Genomic DNA, 24,443 nt, shown 5'->3' with positions numbered 1-24,443 from the left:
TGATCCCTTGTGTTGCAAAGTGAGACATTTCTTAAGTGAGCCTTGCCCCAATTTTGAGACTTTTCTTGCCAAAGTTGTTAAGGGAACCATTGCCATTGTGAAATTAGTAATCCGGTCGTTAAACGAATACAGCTTCTTGACTCTGCTTGTCAGAAGGTTGCAAAAAGAGACCTGCAACCGTCATAAATACGAGTCAGTTGCCGAACACCTGCCAACCACGGGGATGGCTGCAATGGCGGTAAGCGTGAAAAACAGTCATAAGTCATTTCTTTCCTGCCATTGTAATTTTGAACGGTCACTAAAGGAACTGTTGTAAGTTGGGGACTACCTATATTCCAATGGGAGGCAGTGAAAATAAGAATAGAATAATTTAAAAGATGGGAGGAGGCAGATAAGGTGCCCACTAACCCCAAAATTGTGGGCTCTAATACTGTCAGCAGAGCTGGGTTTCAGATTCTTCCAAAAGGCCAGAAGAATGGGACACACACACACACACACACACACACACCTCCTGGGGAAGAATAGGACACACATATTCACATCTATTAAGATATAATTGATTAACAAACAACCAATTCACCTTCAGAATGGTTTGCAAAAATGTTCACGTTCCTTTTTAGCTAAGGAATATCTTTTACATTCTTCCCCAGACTGTAAAAAAAAAAAAAAAATAAAGTAAAAAAAAAAAAAACTTAGAAAGTAGAGGACATTGTCTTTAATATTAACCACCCATCTACTATCTGGACATCTCTTTTGATAGAGTTTGAGTGGTTGATTTGATTTGGCAAGTCAAATCAATTTGATTGTGAGTCCTCCAAATCAGATCGTTGAACTGGATCAGATTAAACCGTTGATCCAGTTCAGGAAAAGGGCATCCAATTCAACTCAACCATTCCAATTGCCTTAGTATGGCATTGTGAATCCAATTCTTGCCCAGCTGAAAGGGAGAATAAATGAACTAACTTCTGTGGACAACTTGTAAAGTCCCTTACTAAGACCCAAACATTTTTGCCCGGATCCTCAAAAGAGACCAACATCATTTACAATGGTCCTACAAATTTGGGTTTACTTTTCTCCCTTTCTTCCAGCTTTCCTTTTATCAGCTTCAGAAATCCACCCCTTCACCCGAATCTACTTCCATATGTACCTCAAAAAAGGTAACTTCTCTCTCTACAAATTAATGAGCTCAGACTTATGACTTATAGTGCAGAAAATATAATGAAAAGACTTATATTGCAGAGAAGAGTAGCAAAGATGATTAAGAGACTGGAGGCTAAAACATATGAAGAACAGTTGCTAGAATTGGGTATGTCTAGCTTAATGAAGAGAAGGATGAGGGGTGACAGGATAGCAGTCTTCCAGTATCTCAGGGGTTGCCACAAAGAAGAGGGAGTCAAGCTATTCTCCAAGGCGCCTGAAGGCAGGACAAGAAGCAACGGATGGAAACTCATCAAGGAGAGAAGCAACCTGGCAAAATTTCCTAACAGTGAGAACCATCAGTGGAACAGCTTGTCACCAGAAGTTGTGAATGTTCCAACACTGGAAGTTTTTAAGAAGAGACTGGACAGCCATTTGTCTGAAATGGTACAGGGTTTCCTGCTTGAGCAGGGGGTTGGACTAGATGACCTCCAAGGTCCATTCCAGCTCTATTATTCTATTATCCGTTATCCCACTCTCAAAAGGATTTTAGTGACCATCAGTTCTGGAAATTCCCACAACTCGCATTCCAAGAGCAGGAAAGGGGGGGGGAGCCACAAAAAAACCCCTCAACTATTCTCCTTTCCTATATGTATGCAAACTACAGATGTTATAAAGCCAGGAAAGAGTGAAATAGAGATAGTCGGCTGAATATAGAATAACAGACAATAATCAGTCATAGTTATATCAGACAGGGCTATCATAGGAAAGTGAAAAAACGTATCCATAAAACTACACGGGCTATCAAGGAAGCCAACAGAAGCTGAATTTTACCTTGAAGGTGACTTTCCATCAAATAACAAAGCTGTGCAGTGATCTGGACACAAAGGTGATTCAGAGTGTGAAAAAAGTGTTCACTTGCCCAGCAACTCCTTAATAACAGCGCATCGCTTCCCGAATTTGAGTGACAGCAGGAAAAGCGAAACTAAATTGGAAGTTTTCCTCCAAGTATGAGGATTTGTTTTCTCCCCCCCCCCTTCGTGGACGGAGCCGCTGAGGCTACACGTTCGAACGTTCAGATCTTTTCATGCCAAGGCAATATGGACAAATTAATCCTTGCAGTTGTGTTTGTGCTGCGTGTGTCCATGTGTTAGAAACTGCATGGGTCAGGAGAGAAGGGAGCCAATCTGTTGCTTCCTAGCAAGCTTTGGAAATCATCTCCAGAAGGATTTCAGCGTAGTATTTATTCCCTTCGTTCATCACTGCCCTGCTGGAGTGGCCAACACTCAACATACGACACACAACTCAGCCCCAAAATTCAGGTTGCTAAGGGAGGCATTTGTTAAGCAGGTTTTGTCCCATTTTACGGACTTTGCTCACCACGTTTGTGAAGTGAACAGCTGCAGTTTCTTAAATTAGCAACGTTGTCCTTAAATCAATCAGGTTTCCCCGTTGACTTGGCTCGTCAGAAGGTCGCCAAAAGGGGAATCACTAACCCCCCCCCCGGGGTCACTGCGACCGTCATCAATGTGAGTCGGTTGCCAAGCATCGGAATGTAAATTGTGTGACCGTGAAGGAGGCTATAACGGTCGTAAGTGTGAAAAACGGTCACAAATCACTTAATTTCAGTGCTGTTGTAACTTCAAACGGCCTTGTAACTCTTGTAAGTCAAGGACAACCTGTATAAAGGTTATCTCCTTTAATTACTCTAATAAACCTGTAGAAAGATTTCACTATCTACCCACAGATAAAAAGTTTGTCTTTAAGCCATTGCCTAATCCAGGTGTCTTCAAACGTGGCCCTTTTATGATTCGTGGACTTCAACTCCCAGAATTCCTGAGGCAGCCACGCTGAGGAGAAAGGGAGAGGTTTCCAAGCTGAGCCATGCTGGCTGAGGAATTCTGGGAGTTGAAGTCCACCAGTCATAAAGGGGCCGAGTTTGAAGACCCCTGGCCTAATGGTTAGGAGAAAAGGTCTGCTTCCATCCCCCCTCTCCCCCGCCGGCCCCATCCATTGCATACATGGGAGCTGATCTTATTTCATCACAAGAAATGACAAGTACACTAAATGGAGGAGTCCAGCTTAGGACGTGTCCTGCAGCCTAGAGTCAGCTCTGTTTATGAAGAGAAGGAAGAGGGAGCAGCTCCAAAGAAATGCTTGTTAGGACTGTCATGGCTGTTTTCCAAACCATTCATAATCGGCTCTCTCATTTTTCCTATGAGTGGGACTACTTCGTAGGTCAAGGACTACCTTTCGCTGCCCAATTGTTCTCTGAGGGTGCCACCCTTCCGACATAAAATTTGCTTCTAATATTGCCAGTAAAAAGCAACATTCAGTGTTTGGGGATCTTTTTTAGGCTTAGCAACAAAATCACTGCTGGACTTTAGAAGCTTTAGCAAGATGATGATGATGATGATTGATCATCGCAGTCAGCCAGATGTTCAGACTGGATTTGGCATTTTTGTCTATCTATCGACAAGGACCTGGGATAGGCAGATGTGGATGTCTGATGGTATTACAGATCTCGTCGCAGGATGGAAGCAATTCCTAGTAAGGCCGCCTTTTGCAATTGACTAATGGCAAATTTGTCAATGCCGATGATGGTGGTGCTCCAGTTGTTTTGGGACTGCACCCAAGGAGCCTATTACTATTGGTACTACCTTTGCTTGCCTTTGCCACACTCTTTCTATTTCTATTTGTAGGTCTTTGTATTTTGTGATCTTCTCCAGTTTTTTCTCGTCTATTCTGCTGTCTCCAGGCACTGCCACGTCCACTATCCAGACCTTTTTGTCTTTCTTATCGACAATTGTTATGTCCGGGGTGTTGTTGTTGTTGTTGTTATTTCACCGCACAAATTTTCCGACCGAGTTCATTTGAGTAAGGATGAGGTCAAGTCTCGAGATGACCACGAGAGGGCAGAAGCACACAGCTCTAAAAAGAGGCTGAAGACGACAAGAAAACATCTTGACAACTTTCTGTCATTTGTGATCTATGCAATCAGCAGGACACAAGCCGCAAGTTACCAAATGCCAAATTAAAGTTGTGAAGCTTATAATTATTGCCATATGTCACTGTCCCTCTTCGTGGTCTTTAATCAGGATCACAACTTTATTTTAACTGCCGAAAGGTTGGCCCTGCTTTTTAGCCTTCTTTAAAAAGCCACTTGAAATACTGAAACGGGGAGGCAGGCAAAGAATTGGGGAAGGGCTTCATCTGGGGAAAATGCATGCCAGATTTCAGACAAATAAAACAAAAGTGAGTAGAACTTCATCCAGCTCGTAGCTACTGGCGCTAGGAAAATGAACGCATCGCAGCCATCAGGAGAAACTCACATCGTAGTAACTTAATATGGCAAGTGTTGCTGAAAATGAGCTTAACAAAGGCAGATTTGAGTGATACCAAAAGTCTCCTTCAACCAGCACAGGAATTCTCTCCCAGGTAAATATTAAAACAGCAACATCTACGATGCAAATAACCCAATAACCCAATATAGTGAATACAATCATCTATCTTTCTGTTGCAAGAGGCTGCAGCTTGCCACAGACAGAGAGATCCATTCACTTTCAATTTTCATCTGAGCGAGCCTGCATTTTTCAGAATATGGCAATGCACATTGTGAGCGAAAAGCATGCTCAGAATAATAGAATTGTACAATTGGAAGGGATCGTGGAGGTTATCTAGCCCAGGCAGCAATCCTCAAACCATCCTCCACTAATGACTCCACAACTGTTTTTTCCTTGCAATTCTCCTGTGATGGAACATCTATGAGTTCATCGGAAAGAGGCTGGTCGCTTCCCGTACAAGCTCCTGTAGCCATTTTCTTTTCCACAGAGAGTCCTTGACTTACATGCATTTGTTTAGCGGCCATTTGAAACTACAATGGCACTAACAAGAAAGTAACTTACAGCCAGTCCTCACATTTATGACCATCGCAGCAATTCTCCAAGGTTGGGTGATCAAAATCTGGGTGCTTAGCAACCAGTGTGCTGGAGTCATGGGATCACTATTTGGACATTCCTAGATGGATTCTGTCAATCAAAGTCAATGGGGAAACCCAGATTTGCTTAATCCCTATATGATTCCCTTAACAATTATAGATTCATGTAACCACCACAGCCAACAGGTTGTAAAATCAGGCAAGACATCTGACAACCTTCTTGTTTAGCAACAGAAAGTCTGGTTCCCTATAAGTCGAGAACTACCTCCATTTTCTTTCTCACATACACAACGGGAAACAGCAATTTTTGTATACTTACCTAGCCAACTCCTATTTAAATACACCGAAACGAACACGGGAGGAACGGTGAAAAAATCAACCACGGAGTTCACTTCCAGCCAAAACCAGAGTTTGTCGTTGGCTGCTATGAACTGTGGAGGGAGGAAAGAAAAAAGAGATAGAATTAAATCAATGAAATGAAGAAAAAAAAAGGCCAGGAAAACAGAAGTGAGATAGGTGGACCACAGACCAGCCTTATTTGATGAGAGAGATCTTTAAGGAATTGTTCGCCATCTTTGAGCCCCGTAGAGAGCAAGCTGGGATCCACATTTGGCATCTAGAATCATTTTAGAACCTTCAGTGGTGTCGTAATAGAGGTAGTTGACTTTGGCCCTGCTTTTTGATGGCTCTAAATCCCAAATCCTCTGCTTAAAGTTTGATTAAGGCTTTATCAGGCTGAGAGGCAGTATTCTATCTGGCGTAAGATGCCACAACACACCAAATCAGACACAATCTGTCTCCTCAGGGTTTAGAAGAACTGATCTAGTAGGGTAAGATAAACCACAGGCTCACCCCCAAAGATTTGTTTCAGCCCAACTCTGAGAAGACAATCAGAATGGAGCTGGAAGGGACCTTGGAGGTCTTCTAGTCCAACCCCCTGCTCAAGCAGGAGACCCCGTACCATTTCAGACAGGTGGCTGTCCAGTCTCTTCTTAAAAACCTCCAGTGATGAAGCACCCACAATTTTTGAAGGCAACTTCTGTTCCACAGGTTAATGTATGTTAGGAAGTTTCTCCTTAATTCCAGGTTGCTTCTCTCCTTGATAAGTTTCCATCCATTGTTTCTTGTCCTGCCTTCTGGTGTTTTGGAAAATAAGTTGACCCCTTTTTCTTTGCAGCAGGCCCTCAAATACTGCAACACTGCCATCATGTCATCCCTAGTCCTTCTTTTCTCTAGACTGGCCAGACCCAAATCCTGCAACTGTTCTTCATACGTTTTAGCCTCCAGCCCCCTATTCATCTTTGTTGCTCTTCTCTGCATTCTTTCTGGAGTCTCAACATCTTTTTTATATTACGGTGACCAAAAACTGGATGCCGTATTCTAAGTGTGATCTTACTGGAAGTTGTATTGCTTTTCAGCGTTTGAAATTCACCAAATGGCAAGTATGGGTGTGATTGCCAGATGAGATAAATCCCAGAAAGCAGTGTATACACTTCATTCCACTTCTCTGTTTTTATTTGCTTTCGAGGTAGATTAAAATCCTGGAATTGGCCACTATTTTCTTTCTTTGGGAATGCTCTTCTGACATATGAACAAAAAAAGAACTGTTTTGGCAGAGATGGAACTGAATTATTCCGTTTCCTATCTCTACAGGCACCGACAATCCATTAATATTCTGTAAGTTATTACAATTCACAGGAAGTTATTCCACCGTTGAACAAGAGGACATTTATAATGCATTCTCCTTTTAATTTGAAATTTATATAGCTATGCACAACTACTAGATCCATCAGAGAGGAAGAAATAATTATTTTATTTATGGATAATGGATACATAATACGTAAGGATATCCTTTATTATAGGGATGATATTGGTGGGGAAGTAATTATGCTTTAGAAAGTACAGTAATATGAGTTCCACTGTTATTATATCATAAAATGTTTATGACATTCAATAAATTTTAAACTTTCCCCAAAAGTACATTTGCTTTATTCCTTCCCTGCCTCCTTGCAAAAAACCAAAAAATGTTATTAGCTTGTTGGGAGAACTAGAAGAGAAACATGTCATTCTCCTAGCACTTTTCTTCTTTTCCTTTCCTTTCCTTTCCTTTCCTTTCATTTTCCTTCCATTTTCCTTTCCTTTCCTTCCATTTTCCTTTCCCTTCCTTCCTTCCTTCCTTCCTTCCTTCCTTCCTTCCTTCCTTTCCTTTCATATCCTTTCCTTCCATTTTCCTTTCCTTCCATTTTCTTTTCCCTTCCTTCCCTTCCCTTCCTTCCTTCCTTCCTTCCTTCCTTCCTTCCTTCCTTCCTTCCTTCCCTTTCCTTTCCTTTCCTTTCCTTTCCTTTCCTTTCCTTTCCTCACCTTTGTGCTTCTATGACTCTTCTAGACCAGGTGTCTTTCAAACCTGCTCCACCACCTCTGAAAACATGTCTAGTTAGAAAGGTAATATGCACATGTATGCAGTTGCACATGTTCCAGAAAGGCTAATGGAGAGAGGTTGACTAATCCCCCTCCTCAAAGAACACAGAATAACAGAGTTGAAAGGTTTCTTGGAGGTCTTCCAGTCCAACCCCCTGCTCAAGCAGGAGACCCTATGACATTCCAGACAAGTGGCTGTCCAGTCTCTTTGTGAAAGCCTCCAGTGATGGAGCACCCACAACTTCCAGAGAAATGCCTTCCAGTGATTCTTCTCACTGTCAGGAAATTTCTCCTTCATTCTAGGTTGGATGTCTCCTTGATAATCTTCCATGATTCTCAATCATCCAGGTCAAGGTTGTCCCAAAAGTATTTTTCAAAAGGCAACTGGACTCTTTGGGTTTTTTCCTTGAAAATGTTTCACTTCTCATCCAAGAAGCTTCTTCAGTTCATCCAAGAACTGAAGAGGCTTCTCGGATGAGAAGTGAAATGCTTTCAAGGAAAAAACAACAACCAAGAAAATCTAGTTTCCATCCATACTTCTTATCCTGCCCTGAGGTGTTTTGGAAAATAAGTTGATCCCATCCTCTCTGTGACTGCTCCCAAGTACAAGAAGATAGCTATCATGTCACCCCTAATTTTTCTGTTCCCCAGACTAGACATACCCAGTTCCCACAATCGTTCATCATACGGCTTAGCCTCCAAACCCCTGATCATCTTTGTTGCTCTTCTCTGCACTATCTTTCTAAAGTTTCAACATCATTTTTTGCATTGTGGGGACCAACACTGGACACAAGTGTGGTCTCATCAGTGCGTGTCTGTGTGTGATGCGTGGCACATGGTCCAGAAAGACGAATGGACAGAGTAAAACTACTCCTCATCCCAACAGGGCTTTGAGAAAACCCTTCAAGTCTCTTGTTTAGAAGAGGCAGACAAGCTAAAGAGCTTCCATCAAACCCCGGCAGGCCTGGGGTTTATAAAACCTTACCCCTGGATGATTGTTTTTGTATTGTTGTTTTGTTATGTTTTATGTGTTTTTTATTGTTAGCCGCCCAGAGTCCTTCGGGAGTGGGGCGGCTTATAAATTTTGAAAATAAAATAAAAATAAATCAGTATTTACACGTTCATCAAATTTGTAGATTCCCGGTTGAAAACACCAGGCGAAGACAATGCTGCAACGTACTACAATTTGCAACCCACCCACCCCAAAAAATAAAAAAAAGGTATGGAAAGGGGAGGTACTTACCCGCAAGCCGAAGTAGAGCAGGAAGAACACATTAAAAGCCATGTCTATCTGTAACGTGAAGTCTTTGTAGAAATTCTGGCAAGATTCTATTGGGCTATTTAAGAAAAAAAAAAGAAAAGAAAAGGTCAACGTTATTTGGAGGAAGGAAACCAATGTAGAGAGAGAGAAAAAAATACGGTGAAAATTAAAAGTTAAGGTTTAAGGTGGCTCCAATCCTGTCAGTCTTCAGGAAAATTGGGCGGTGGGACAGTGTGATAGATTAGCGCAGAGGTTTTCAAACTTGGCCCTTTGATGACTTGTGGACTTCAACTCCCAGAATTCCTCAGCCAGGCACATGTGCCTGGCTGAGGAATTCTGGGAATTGAAGTCCACAAGTCATCAAAGGGCCAAGTTGGAAGAGCCCTGGATTAGTGCATCTGTTAGGAATAGATGATGCAACAAATGAACTCCGGAGTTATATTATTGGTATGTTTGTTCATGGATTCCTTTTCGGGATCTTATATTCTTTCACAATATTAATTTCCCTGGGCTTGCAGGCAGGCCTCAATCTACGACCATAACTAAGCCCAAAACTTATGTTGCTAAGCAAAACGCTTGCCAAGTGAGCTTTGCCCCATTTTACGACTTTCCTTGCCACTGTTGGTAAGGGAATCACTGTAGCTAATAAGTTTGTTAAGTGATTTTGACTTTGTTTGTCAAAAGGTCGTAAAAGGGGATCCCATCATCCTGGGGCGCTACCACCGTCGTAAATATGAGCCAATCGCCAAGCGTCTGGATTTGGATCATGCGACCGTGGGGGAAGCTGCGATGGTAAGTGTGAAAAATGGTCACAAGTGACTTTTTTCAGTGATGTTGTAACTTTGAACGCTCACTAAATGGACTGTCATTAAGTAGAGGACAATCTATCCATTAGTGGCCAAAATTGTGGAAACCTTTTGGGAAAAGTGTATTTTTGAGATTTGATGGCTAATAACACCAATTTTGTTTGGAGTAGTACCATAAAATTATATATCAATGGAAAGATAATTTAATCAAGAATGTAATGCAACATAGTTTGTTCAACTATCTGTATTCTATGAAAGGTAATAGCCAAATAACCAGAAAAAGGAAGCACAACTTGCTTAGGTTGATCTCAGGTAGCTTTCCTTCATCTGATGGTAGCCAATGAGTGTGAATGTTTAGAGAGCCAATCAGGGGTCATCTTGTTTTGGCAATAAGCCAATCAGATCACAATAGGATCCAGTTATTGATGTCATGTATGGAAGCTGAGAGGAGGACATTTGTCAGTATGTTACGTGATCGCTTATCAAGTTGGTTGGGTTCTTTTGTGTTCTTTCATTTAATGAGCTTGTAAAACATAATAAAATCAAAGTCATGGTGCAAAGAGTTGACTGGTCGCCCAGAAAGCGATGTAAAATAGCATTATGAAGTGAACGAGGCTACAGTGATAAAGAAATTAGAAGAAAAATGAGTGGAAACTTAACCAAAGGTGGCATTTCTACTGTACATTTTTCCCAAAAGGTTTCCACAATTTTGGCCACTACTGTGTATGTTGCCTACAGCCATTAGTACACAATTTGGGTAGCTCTATAAATCTCATAAATAAATAAAGCCAGTTGACCACCGTCATTATCTAGATAATTCAGTCGCTGCTATTTTGCTTCTAGCTACTTTCTTTCGCAAAGGCTCAGAAGCTCGGTCCCCATAGTTTCCTTTGAGTATCTATTACTATATCGAACTGTTGGATACTCTTATTCTTCACTTCCTCAGTCAACGGTTGAAACAGAAAAACATGCAATCTTTTCCAAGGAAGGACAAGCAACCCCACATTAACCCTTAAAGAACTGACTTTCTTCTACAACACATTTAAAAGACAAGTATCAAGATTGCCACTTGGTGGTTGCCAAAATTGTTGCAACCATTTTTGTCTCCTCCGTGATGGGGACTTTTGCACCTAGTAGTTCCCCAAAGAGCAATTTCTGTTATGGAGGCTGTAAAAAAAATTAAGCCGGACCAGATTCTTTTCTCAACATTTGGCCATCTTAAGGAATTTATACAAGGTTTTCTCTATTATTTTTTTCCAGCCCAATGCAAATGAGTCCACTTTTCCAATCATTTGACAGTGAAAAGGAAAGTCCCACATTCCATGTTCCCTGGGTAAGAAATTCTTACAGGTGACTGGATCAATATCAAGTTTGAAAGAAATAAAAAGAAGGATCCCATTGCGAAGGAAATAACACAGAACGAAAGCCCTAGAATTAAAAGCAGGACTCTAAGGGTTAATTTTCACATGCAGGTTAAATGATTTTTTTTCCCCTCCTTTTCTCAAACAGTCATTGCAAATGTAGATTTTTTTTCCCATGAAGAGCTAAAGCATCCTGTATTCAGTTTAGCATCCTGTATAGAAATGGCTGCCATGCTCTCCTTTAAGCTACCAGCTTGCGTGGATTTTTAAAAAGTAGTTTTTTTCATGAGATTCCTGCAAAATGCTTGAGAAGGCATCCACCAGATAAGCAGCACATCCCAATATTTGCACAATATTTGGTGGGCATGAAACATTTAACGGTCCGAGATGGTTCTTCATTGTGTGTAAAAAAAAAATGGACAAAAATCAGTTACTATTAGGATGAAAAGAAATTCAAGGCAATAGAAGGAAGGCTTATTGCAAGACTGGATTGCAATAAATAGATCACAGGGCCTCATTCCAGTTAGTATGGGGGCATTTCTGCAAAATCCGAGGTTAAATTAATCGACAGGCAAAATTCTATGCATTCTAGTAACTTGTAGTCTCATTAAAGGCAGTGAGTGGATTAGCTACACATGCAGTCAATTTCCAGTCTACTTGTAAACAGCTCAAACAGTTCTAATAGTAGCATGCCCTTTCTTAAATTCAAGCACTTCATAGCAGCAAACATTTATTTCTCTGATGGACAACGACAAAAGATTTGTCTCACCAATGCATGAAGCTGTATCCAAAGTGATTAAAATCAACAAACTATTTTCTTTTTCCCCATCAGATGCCATACACTGATCTTCTACAATAAACTGAACTTGGGCGGGAGGGTGTGAGCAAACCAATATTATATTTGTGGTCTAAAGTCCTGTGCAGCTGGCAAGACCGAAGAAGCACAAAATGACACGGATTTCAGGAAGGTATTTTCAATGCTAACTTAAGAGTAAACAGGCAAAATTTTGAAAACTTCGAAGGAATTTCCCTGCCTCGATTGTAGAGAATTTAAAAAAAAACATGGAATTTCTCTGATCCATTTTCTGCCATAACGCTTATTGTTAAATTGTTGTTCCTGAGAAAGCCCTCCCCTTCGCTCACCCATAGCTTCTCCACCACCTCTTATTATCAAGAAAGCAATATTAAAAATATGCATTGGAAAAAAATCTGGGAGAAAAGTCAGAAAAGTGACCGTGGGAGCCTGAAGCCTTGTCAAGGACACCAGAACAGGTGTAGATTTGAAGCAGACGGTTCCCATAACAAAGTGGATTCGTTGACGTGGATCACGTAAGACATTGGCAGTTTGGCTGGAACAAACTATTGTTTAAGTCTGTGAACTGGTGTGGGAACCTCAGAGTTAGTTTTGCTTCGACATAACCATACAGTAAGATTTTTGGAAATAGAATGAACCAGGAATTTTTATTGGGATACTTGACCTGGATATTGACAGTACCTCTGTAAATCCATTCTACCCCCCTTTTAAACGATCATGAAAACCTGCCTGCCATTTAATTCTGTATTTTGGATAAAGTGAAGCATTCAGAAGAATTGTGTGTCTTCACTTAACATCCACTGAATTTTATTTCATTATTCCTTCATCATCCAGATTTGTAGACATGCAGAAAACGTGATTCAACATTGACTTTGGGGTCAGGCAACACTGGGGTCACTGACTGATCCTTTCATGATGGCCATAACTTTCCTAAAGTCGCCAAGCATCTAAACTCAAGGAATCAATTTACATTAAGGTGTATTTTTCACAGCTTTTAAAATATTTTGATGGTGGTGGTGACGATGAAGAAGAGGGAGTGGAGGATAAGCTTAGGATGGGAGGCCTCTGGATAGCATTAATCCAGAGATACTTTGGTAGAGATGGGGCATAGCAGAGAGCTGAAAGAGCTGAAAGTTAGCAACAATTTCTATTTGTCACTGAGTGTCCTACTCTAGCAGAGATGTGTTTTGATTGCTACTCAGTGAATATGACCCTACGAATCATATTGGCTTTTCCCAGATTTTTAGGAATCCAAGCCCAAACTCAATGATACTTACAGAGGCCTTGTAGATCCTACAATTCTAAATATGTTATTTTCAGATCTTAGAAACAAGTTAGCAAAACGACTTAGCAATTTTATCTTTTCGGAGCTGACAACTCTGCAGTAGACAGGACCACTGCCTCCACATACATACAGAGCAATCTCTACACTTTTTTTTAAACCCAAATCAGCAAATTTTCATACAGCCCCATCATGAAACCACCAAACCTATCCACTATAAAGCCTCCATCATCTCATACCAAAAGGGGAATTCTATGAATGACTTGCAAACTCAACGTACTCCAAGGAACTGCTTTGAGATGACAGGTAATTCGTTTGTTTATTGATCGTGCATCATATTTACCCTATTTATTTATCATGTTTAAGAACCACCCTTCACAGAAGGTGGTATACAATGTGGAAACGGTTCAGTCCAATGTTTCTGAAGATTTTCCCTATGAACTATCGTGTCATGCCCAGCTTTCCCAACATGGGCTTTGGTTCAAGGAAATACTGTATGTTTTCTCAAGAGTTTCCTTCCTTAACGCTTACTCTTATCCCTCCATACAATATCACCAACACTGTAGTTACCATAAAAAGTAGAATAGGGTCAAGAAGATTAGGGTGAAACTTTTCCTCAGTTATGAAGGTGAGCAGCTAATTTTAAGCCAGCCATCATATTCTGCAACTCAAAACTCAGAATAATGGGTAGGGTGATATCACCAGTATCACTGTAAACTTTCTTGGAGAAAGAACAAGAGAACTTCTTGCCAGTGGATATTTTTCCTTCCTTCCCTCTTTCCTTCCTTCCTTCTTTCTTCCTCCCTTCTTGTTCCTTCCCTCCTTCCTTCCTCCCTCCCTCCTTTTTTCCCTTCCTTCCTCTCTCCCTCCCTCCTTCCTCCCTCCTTCCTTCCTCCGTCCCTCCCTCCTTTTTTCCCTTTCTTCCTTCCTCTCTCCCTCCCTCCTTCCCTCCTTTCTCCCTCACTTCCTCCCTCCTTCTTCCCTCCCTCCCTCCCCCCTCTCTCCTTCCTTCCTTCCTTCCTTCCACCTCATGATTTGCACATAAAAGCCAATTTGAAACAAATAACTATTTTGCAGGTCTGTCAGATTATTAAAAGTAGTATCATACTGCCTACAACTGGTTTCATTCTAATTGCAGACAGCAGGTACATAATTAGTTGCCAATAATTTCTTCCTTCCCAGCTATAAACTTTCTGGAAAGTAATTAACAATGAACTGGAGAAGTTTTAAGAAGCCGTAAATTAACTATTCAATGAACGATTAGAAAATATGCTGACTTGACAGTCTCTTCCACGGAAGCTTAAATAAAACATTAAAATGATCTCGGAAGATGAAAGAGATCGGCCATAAAAATAAAGTTAAAAGAAATGGGTAAAATATTCTGAATATATTATATGAAATATAATTAAGATTAAAAATTAATCATCCATTTTTTTTGCCACATAGAAACCTCAAACTTCAAAATATATTTAGTTAGTGTCCTATAAAATGTGATTCAGATGTAGAAAGGTCTGCCAGATCTAATATACGTATAATGTTTAAGATTTAAAGTAATCTGGAAGATAATGAACGAGTACATAATGGGCTATTACAAACATAAAGTTTAAAAATGGCTTTGATGTATACATTGCAGTTCAGTCTATCCCGTTATTTCTGGTTTGAGATTTATATTTCCACAAGGTAGTAATAATAGTAAATGGCATCATCACACATACAGACCTTTAGAGAAAACATGTTTTCCTGAATATATAATCACACGAACCTGTTTAAAATATGTACCAGCAAATTTGCTCTTCAATCAAATCTAAGTTAGAGCAAAAGCAAATTATGCCGGTGTTTTTGTAGATCATCTACAGCTAATCTGCTATTCTAAAAGTTTAATTGAAACCAAGTAAGATTCTCCCCCTCTCGCTGTGGGGGCTATCAGTCATTGTTCAAGAAATTCAGTTGGTTTATGCCAAGTTTTTGGATCATTTCTGTGCCCTCCAAATCACCATTTGAGGCTAATTGTACAATCCACTTCACTTTTCCAGATCTCAGAACAGAGGCAGGAAACAGGCTGAGTCAATCAAAATTCTCCTTCTGGCTGACTAATAAGAAAGAACAAGGTAGACAGGTAGGTAGGCAGGCAGGCAGGCAGGCAGACAGACAGACAGACGGAGAGATAGATAGACTATAGCTGGCTATAGAGATAGATAGATAGATAGATAGATAGATAGATAGATAGATAGATAGATAGATAGATAGATAGATAGATAATAGATAGATTGATAGAGTGATAGATAGAGTGATAGCTGGCTATAGATATAGAGATAGATAAATAGATAGATAGATAGATAGATAGATAGATAGATAGATAGATAGATAGATGATAGAAAGAAAGATAGATGATAGATAGATAAATTGATAGATGATAAATTGATAGATGATAGATAGAGATAGAAGATAGACAGACAGATAGATGATAGATAGATAGATATAGATATATAGATATAGATATAGATAGATTGATAGATGATAGAAAGAAGATAGATAGATGATAGATAGATAGATAGATAAATTGATAGATGATAAATTGATAGATGATATATAGAGATAGAAGACAGACAGACAGACAGACATAGTTTTTTTAAAAAGTTTTGGGTCATAACAAAAAGGTTATTGAATATCAGATTCTGTTTGATTTGCAGGCTCAAAACTGTACATAGTGATAAATTGACTCCAGGCACTGTTTGATGAACTATTAAGCCTCACTCATTAAATGTAATTCCTTGAGAAATTTTCAGTCTGAGTGATAAATAGCAGAAGAAGAGATATCACCTCTTAAACACAGATGACAATAGGACAGGCAAACAGGTGCAGGACTGATTTTGGATTGATCCCAAAAGCTCATGTGAAAGAGGATGTAAATTAATTGAAATTAGTTGCTCTAACTGTATATACAGTCCTCTAATTCCTTTAAAGGAATGGAATGAATATGGTTTGATCTGTAGCCTACAGATCAAAAGTCAAAGTGATGGATCTATATATTTTGGAGCAAATACTGAATTCTATAAAGATAAATAACTAGTAAATCTGAACGATATGTCTTGATGACCTCATACGGATGTAGTACCCAAGGCTGGGTCACAAACTAAATTAATATTTTTTAAATATATTTTATCTTCTTGACAGTTTAACGTATTACTCTGTCTGGAGTTTAAAAGGTTTTGAAGATGGCACAAATAATTCAGTTCCAGCAACAACAACAAAAGATTATTGAATATCAGGCTTTATCTGCTTTGCAGGTCCAAAACTGGAAATAATGATAAATTGACTCCAGGCACTGTTTGATGAACTATCAGCCTTTCTCATAAATGTGATTCTTTGATAAATTTCCAGTCTGGATGATAAACAAAGTGCAAAGGTTTTTTAGCACATTTAGAAAGTTGGCCCAGGACAAAATGGCTGTCAGTCTTTAATCGGCCGTCTAAATTTAAAACATCCATTTATCAGGGGCAAATTTCATCATACACCACATTGTCTTATCATTATTTCCACACCACACTAAATCAAGCATTTGTATAGTAGCCAGTTTGTTTACTAATATTACTAGTCTTCTCTAACCAGTAGCAGCATTGGGTGGCATTGGGTGCATTCTGGTTGGGTTTTTTTTAGACCCATCACTTCTACTACAATCTGACCATTTATTTCAGCTGTCCTGCTTCCAGGTGAATTCAATCTTAACAAACGTCAAATAATATGAAATGCAGGATTTAAGTGCATTCAAGACAGTCTCTTTTGTTCAATGAGCAGTTAATGTTAATGAATATTTCTGCATAAGATAAAAGATGAGTTGCAGTCTCTCTCACTCACTCACTTTCTCTCTCTGTCTCTCTGTCTCTCTCTCTCTCTCGCTCTCTCTCGCTCTCACTCACTTTCTCTCCCTCTCTCTTTCTCTCTCTCTCTCTGCCTCTCTCTTTCTCCTTATCTCTCACTCTTTCTTTCTTTCTCTCTCTCTCTCTGGTATATATGTCATGTTTTCTTTGAAAGTGAGTTTTATTGCTTTAACACTGCACTATTAAATGCCAGACAGCACAATTTGAAAACAAGTCCTCTTTGCACAATAGCTACAAAAATGTGCAAATACAGAATCCCAAACCTCCATCAAAAGTAAAAAAAAAACAAAACTATTTTTTTCTTTGTTCTTTTACAATCAGACCTATCTACCTAAATTTTCACTTTCACACTCAAGATGGCAATAACAAAAACAAATTTCCTTCTCCCATTTCCTTCCTATCCTTCACAGAATCCTAGAGAATAGCAATCAATCTTGAAACAAAATCAGGCAGATTTATGTTTTGTATATAGACAAAAACCTTGGGGGCAAATCCCTGGTTCAAAAGGGAGGTTTACAATCTGTTAAAAGTGACATGTGGCAGGACTCAGCTGAGAGCTTATTTACCAAAGTGCTGATAAATTGGACCTCATCTGATTTTTTAAGATGTATTTCGACAATTTTTTTTTCAAAACAGAACATTAACGCAGAACCCTTTGGGATCAATGTGAGGCGTAGTAGAAGAACAGGCAGAACTGGAGGGCAGAATCAAATGCACTATCAACTTAGAGTCATTATGTTGCCACAAACGGTCCCAATCCAAATCCCTCTTGAATTCTGTTAACCCCCATCTGGCGCCTATTTAGCACTGAGCTTTAGATGAACTAGACCAGGGGTAGGCAACCTTGGCTCTTTTATGACTCGTGGACTTCAACTCCCAGAATTCCTGAGCCAGCCATGACCTAGCCGTCAAAACTGCACGATTGTGGATGAAACGTGTAACAGTGATACCCATTGTCATCGGGGCACTGGGAACTATGTCCAAAAACTTGGCAAAATATTTCAAGAAACTGCAGCTTCCTGCAATAACTCCAGCAATGCTACAAAAAACTGCGCTACTCGGAATATCTTACATTTTAAGGAGGTACCTGGTTGATACCTAGGATGCTGGCAGCAACCCGTGTCAACCATCAGCGCCAGCCAATTTGAATGTTCAGTTGACTGAAGTTCACGTCTAATTAATAATAATAATAATAATAATAATAATAATAATAATAATAATATAAACTTCAGAAAAATAAATGTAGTTGTTATAAATCAGGAGAAGGGAAAGGAGAAATAAAGAGCCTCAGATATGATCATCTCTAGCATTCAACATTTTTCTCATGGGATCTGACTACATTTTTTTAAGCTCTTTTTCATTCTATTGATTTAAGGGAAATGCACTTTCATCCATTCTCTTCCTTTTTATCACTGTCCCTCAAAATTCCACACACATTTTGGCCTCCAGCTTGAGCAAGTTCTGTACTTGGCAGAAATATTAATAGTGTTTTATAGAAGTATATAACGGAGGAGAAAAAAAAGCTTTTACCAAGAATGTGTGTGCCTTGTCCCTTTCATCTTAAGTTACTTTTAAGAGCTAAAGCTTCAAATGGAGGTAAATAACCCGGCGGGGGAAACGTTATTTTCAATCTTGGACAATTGTGCCTGCCTTTCTCTCTATAAACATGCCTTCCTGATGAACTTGACACCTGGAGAATGCATCTGCCAGTTTTTTCTGGCAATGTCACAAAAAAAAAAACCTCATTGCTATTACCTGCAATGTCTTTGACGTCCCAATCTAACCAAACATCCCTTAAATTCTCTCGCCATTCCTGATCCAAATACTGCTTAGTTTCTGAGAGCAATCGAATCACCTAAGGCAGAGGTCCCCAACGTTTTGGGCACCAGAGACCAGTTCCATGGAGAGAGGTATTTATTTATGAGACTTATATACCGCTTTAAGTGCAAGCACTCTCTAAGCGGTGTACACCAGTAAGCAATGTATATATATATATATATTTTACATTGCCCCCAACAATCTGGGTCCTCATTTTACTACCCCGGAAGGATGGAAGGCTGTGTCAACCTTGAGCCGGTGAGATTTGAACCGCTGACCTGCTGAACACAGTCAGCTAAAGTGGCCTGCAGTACTGCACTCTAACTGCTGTGCCACCTCGGCTTTCCACAGACCGGAGGGTGCGTGGTTTTATTGCTTTAACACTGCACACTATTGTGTGCTGCCTGCATCTATCAGATGGAGCTTTGCTTGTTTGTACGGACCAGTTGCTGGCATGCCATGGACCGGTACCAGTCTATGGCCCAGGACTTGGGGACCCCTGACCTAAGGACTGTCACCTGCTGAGACCTTCACAACGCAGTCAAGAGTTTTGATTTTGAAAGCATCAAGAAAACATGGACTAAAGGGATTGTCCAGTCAAGATAACACCCAAACTGTCCTCATGTATTACAAAATATTACAGATCCACGGTCTTTTTTTTTTTTTTTAAATCATGCATTTAAATGCTTTGATTGCATTCCACGTTCTGGCTGTTAGGAGAAGCATGCACCAAGCATTAGAACAGGAGTGGCGACTGGCACCAAGGGATCCAACAACGGAAGTTGCATCATGCACAGAGTTAATCCTGGGGTCTGGATGCCATGCGGGAGGGGAGGAGGGCAGGAAAGTAAAAACCTACATCAGTGAGTCTGCCGAACGGCTCCTAGATAAGAGTTAACATGAGAGAGGGCGTTATTTCAGCAACACAGACACAGGCTGTAAAAATATATCACACACACACGGCAATAAAGCAGATTTTGTTTTGTAGTTGTCTTTTATTTAAAGGGAACTTTTACTGCATATCCAGGAAGGGGGGGAAAGGCAAAGAAGACACAGACAAAGGACACTCATTTTTGAATTAACTGGCTTCGCTCAGTAACTTTAGAACAGCTTCAACTCTTCAATAAAATCCCTTGAAGGCTGTGGATTCTACCCACCCGGAGTGTATCATGTCTGCCAACTGGCCTGAATCAAAGCAAAAATGGTGCTCACACTTTCTTTATCCTCTTTCTTGCAGGAATATCATCGCCAAGGACTCCAATCAATCACAAATGATATTAACCCCTTTGGCTGTCTGGTTTATGCCCCCGCTGTCTGCCAAGAATAGATAGAGGGGATCTAAATCCCTCAGGTTCTGCAGGACTGGATCACTTCATAATAGAATTAAAATAAAATAAAGATAAACCAAAGCAAACTCCTGCCTGCCTTCAGGAAACCACAGAGGGGATCTGGAACACGCTCACATGTGTTTGTGGGTCTGCGTGTGTTGTATAGGCAAGGCATTCAAACTCTTCAACCGTTTTGCCCAACAGCAAAATGTAATCCAAAACTATAAGGGATGAGCAAAATACTGCCTGCGGACATAGGGGTGGCTAAGCCAATGTTTGGTTTAACTGCAGTTTGTCAAAGAAGCCAGGTTCACATCACGCGCTAGGCCAGAACCAAACCAAATTTTGTTATACACCACTCTACAAGTCAACCATGGCCATTCCATAAATAGGGAGAAGCCATCAAAGACCATCCAGAACTTTTTGCATTTGTCAAACCCTCTTTTTTTTGTGGAGGTTGATTAATAAACAAACAATATTTCCCATAAGCCCCAGCTAGTGGCAAGGGATTGTGAGAATTGTAGTCTAACGGCTCTGGAGAGCACATGGTTGCCTGTCTCTGAAGCATTTCCCCCCAAACTATTAAGTCTTCAGAAATTAATTTCCTGTTGCTTAAATGTGCTGCTCTGTGGTCTGAGAGATTATCCCATAACATAAAATATTTGATTTTTATTCCAGCTTTGCCGATGTGTCTTACATGAGATTCCCATACATTTTATCCAAAAGATAAACCCTTCGCCTAAGACCAACAGCTTAACCACGGAGGTCCTAAACCAGAGAGAGAAAGAATGGGAAAGAATTGCTACCTTTCTTTTAAAAAAAAAAAAAAAGACCTATTTTTACTTTTAACAGAAACTCACTTTTTTCACTTGCCAATGCAACATTTGGGGCCAAAGGTAAGTGTTGAAAAGTAGGTAGAATATAAAAGAAAAAGAAGTACCTGAGGCTAAACAATTGCTGCAAACTAGCCAGCTCTTGCCTTTACTATCTATTAAGTCCTTAAGGTAGTTAGGAATCTGGAAAGTTATTGTTCCTAGAAGATTAATTGCAGTTGGTTTGAACAGGTAGGACCTGTCTCATCTTTTAGGCAGTTCTGATTTATATGTAGTGCTAAATGTCTCTTCCTCCCAGGGTTAGAAAACATGCTTTTTTCTTTCGGGATTACATATATGTGTTCATATGCACAGGCGTGTGAAGTTTCAGTTTGCCCATTTCTTCCAGAAATAGTAATAATTCATGAAGAGTTTTTTTATCAGCAATTCCGTAGAACAACTGGAAAGAACGTGACGTGTAGCCCACTTTATGTCTTCTAGTCTACCAACATAGTGGACATCATGATGGGTCTGAGATAACCTGACATTAATATACAATCACAATCAATGAGCCATTGATATCATCACAGTTTGCTATGAATGATACATATATTCCCTGAACATACTAAATGTTTGCATACAGTTGCAATAAATCACAACCATGGACCCTTCATACAAGGTCACATCTTGAAAAAAATATGCATTAATCTCACAAAGAGATTACATACGTACAGAGTTATGCATGTGTCTCCCTAATGCTCCCTTATTTATACAGAATAAATATTTGATGGACAATTTTCCATCCCCAGCTGACTTCTGGCAACTGTGTGCACATTTCTTTGAAGCTTTTCTGGCTGACCACAGCAGGTTCCTCCGCCAAGCCATCACCTTCTCTGACATGTATTTACAGACATGCTTATAAACGATGACCTTGAGGAATAAACCAAAATACGCCTTCTTTATTGGGGGCGACACTAAATAATTCATATTCACCTGTTTAAATTGGGGGGAAATCTCTATCATAAAATGTCACAAGTCCAAACCTTCATTTTGCAAAGACGCTGGAAGGGTATTCTAGAGCTCTAGCAGCAAAAGATAGGGAAGCCATCAAGACATATCTGAATCCTCTAAGACAGGGGTCCCCAATCCCCGGGCTGCAGCCCGGGGCCTATTTGGAACCGGGCTGCGTAAGAGATGGACCAGCATGCAAGTGTGCATGCAGCTCAACTTTTGCACAAAGGACAAATCATACAAGTGGTGTGCCAGGGCACATGCACATCCAGCTCAGCTTGTAGTTGAACTGTGTGTGTATGTGTGTTCACCGGCTCACCGCTCGAATGAGTTGAGCTGCATATGTATGTGCCATCCCACCACTCACGCAGCCCAGTTCCCCTCTCTCCCCTCCCCAGTCACTACCGGGCCGTGGCCTGCAGGACAAGTGAGTGGCAGGCCCACACATGTGGACAGCTCCATTTGTGTGAGCGGCGGGCACACGCGCACCTCCACTCACACGAATGGAGCTTGCGTTCACGGGCGAAGCTCCACTTGTGCAAATGGAGGGCAGTTGCACTAACACACAAAGCTTGCACAAATGGAAATGTGCAAGCATGTGTACACCTGCCACTCATATGCCCCCTTCTGCGCCAGGCTGGCTCACCAAGCTGGAAAGATTGGGGACTGCTGAACCAGACTATAGATTTGAAGAATCTCAGAGGAATCTCGATTACTCCAAAAGGACAACTCTGTTTTGAATCTGCTTCAGGGAGTAGAACTGAAAGTTTGGAGTCCAATGTTCTAACTGGTTTCTATAATGAAGGGTAAATTATAAGCAGTCTTATGATCTTCTCAGAGCTGAGGAAGTAATGTTACACTGCATACATTTCAGGAGGAATCTTTTGCTTTTTGGCAATCGCGTGAGAAATTCTCAAAGTTTACAGACTGGGGAGAGGAGATTTTTTTAAAAAAAACAACAACGTGAGAATATTGAATGAGAAATAGCAATCAAAATATTTAACTTGGTCTATCCCAGCCTGTGTGCTGAATTACATTTTTGTTTTGTTATTCACCAGATATTTAATTGCTGTAAATCATGCTTCATTCTTATCTTGCCCGAGACAGTTATCTGGAGTATAAACCAATGCAAATTCCTAAAAAACAAGGTTGATTTGTATGTCCCAGTACACAGTAATATAGTATCTAGCTCAGTGTTTCTCAACCTTGACAATTTTAAGGCATGTGGACTTCAACTCCCAGAATTCCACAGCCAGCACTGCTGGCTGTGGAATTCTGGGAGTTGAAGTCCACATGCCTTAAAATTGCCAAGGTTGAGAAACACTGATTTTCTAGCTAGTAGTAGCAAAGGAGATAATGACTCTCCAATATTCAGCCTTCTATTTATCAACCGGCATTGTGCATCCCTGAAACTAACAATTTTGCAGACCAACCGATAGTTTTATTTTTCCATCCTAAATCTGAACTGAAGATGTTGTGGATTTACTAATGATTTTAAACCCCAATTTCCCACCTGATATCCCTCAATAGTTGTTGTTCCAATTAAGATGGACAAATAGCCTGGGATAAAATGAAACATAGAAAGGGGTAATTTCCTATCATTTGCAGGAAGTCTCCAGATTACAACCGTTCATTCACTGGCTGTTCCCAGTTATGATGCTACTGAACAAATGTACTTATAATGAGTCCTCATAGTTCCAGCCATCATACTGTGGTCAAATGACCACAATTTCAGCAGTTCCCTGCTGGTTTCCCATAAACAAAGTCAATGGGGAAGCCAGCAGGAAGTCAGAAGCTGTGGTCGTGAGTGAAATCTTCACTTAACGATCCATGCAATCCTTACTTAACAATGCTGGAAATTTTGTCACTAAGCAATGTGGTTGTATGACATCATGGTTTATGACCATGTCACTTAGCGATGGCGATTCTGGTCCCAATTGCTCTCATAATCCCTCGTCTACCTGTACTGCCTTAGCCTGCATTCTCAGAACAAAGATCTAAGGGAATTTTCTACCTTTTATTTCAATAATATCAACCCCTATTGAATTTAAAAGAGATGATGGCAGGGACTTCAGATTGTGTGTATGTGTTGCATGTCCATTTAAGTCTTTACCATTTAGGATCTGATTGCCTGCTAACTGTATGGATGCATTTTCCATAATGGGATGGTGCAAAAATGTCTAATGAGGATCAGAAATTTCCATTAGCACTGCTTTACAATTTTCAAAGCTTGTTTTTGCAACAATGGCACATAAATACACTTGACAAGCTGCAAAAGGACCACTGAAGGAATTCTGAGTCAGTTGTGAATAATCTATCAGAAAAACAAAAGGTCACATAAAGGGAATAAAAATCATCCTTGCATTTTTTTTTCACATCTGTTCCGTTGCCATTTAACTAAGTGGCAAATAATGATAAATTATGTTAAACGCATTCAGTAATGATGTACTCAATCAAAAGCAGAACATAGCTTTTCTTTTCTTTTTCAGCCTTCTGGAGCCCAGACAAAGAAAAAGGACTTCCTTTTCTTCCATTTTTAATTAACATTTCAAAAGTCTGGAACCGAAGACGCTACTGGAA

At 40.1% G+C, this 24,443-nt stretch overlaps 1 protein-coding gene across 4 annotated transcripts in view; it reads right to left on the bottom strand.

Annotated features, from left to right (window-relative positions):
• LOC120310651 (calcium-activated potassium channel subunit alpha-1) overlaps positions 1-24,443 on the bottom strand; it is a 251,828-nt gene that overhangs the window by 164,925 nt on the left and 62,460 nt on the right. For all 4 annotated transcript variants that reach the window (XM_039349289.1, XM_039349290.1, XM_039349293.1 and 1 more), the window contains exons 3-4: positions 8,736-8,829; positions 5,394-5,505 (exon numbers count right to left, since the gene is read on the bottom strand). In XM_039349289.1, the coding sequence (XP_039205223.1) occupies positions 5,394-5,505; positions 8,736-8,829 (206 nt within the window). The remainder of the gene's footprint in view (positions 1-5,393; positions 5,506-8,735; positions 8,830-24,443) is intronic.

This window comes from Crotalus tigris, unplaced genomic scaffold, assembly GCF_016545835.1.
Source record: "Crotalus tigris isolate CLP2741 ecotype Arizona unplaced genomic scaffold, ASM1654583v1 scf7180000018252.723642, whole genome shotgun sequence".
In the NCBI taxonomy this organism is placed as follows: domain Eukaryota; kingdom Metazoa; phylum Chordata; class Lepidosauria; order Squamata; family Viperidae; genus Crotalus; species Crotalus tigris.
The sequence above is the reverse complement of the archived record's forward strand: the minus strand, read 5'-3'. Positions and strand labels throughout refer to the sequence as shown.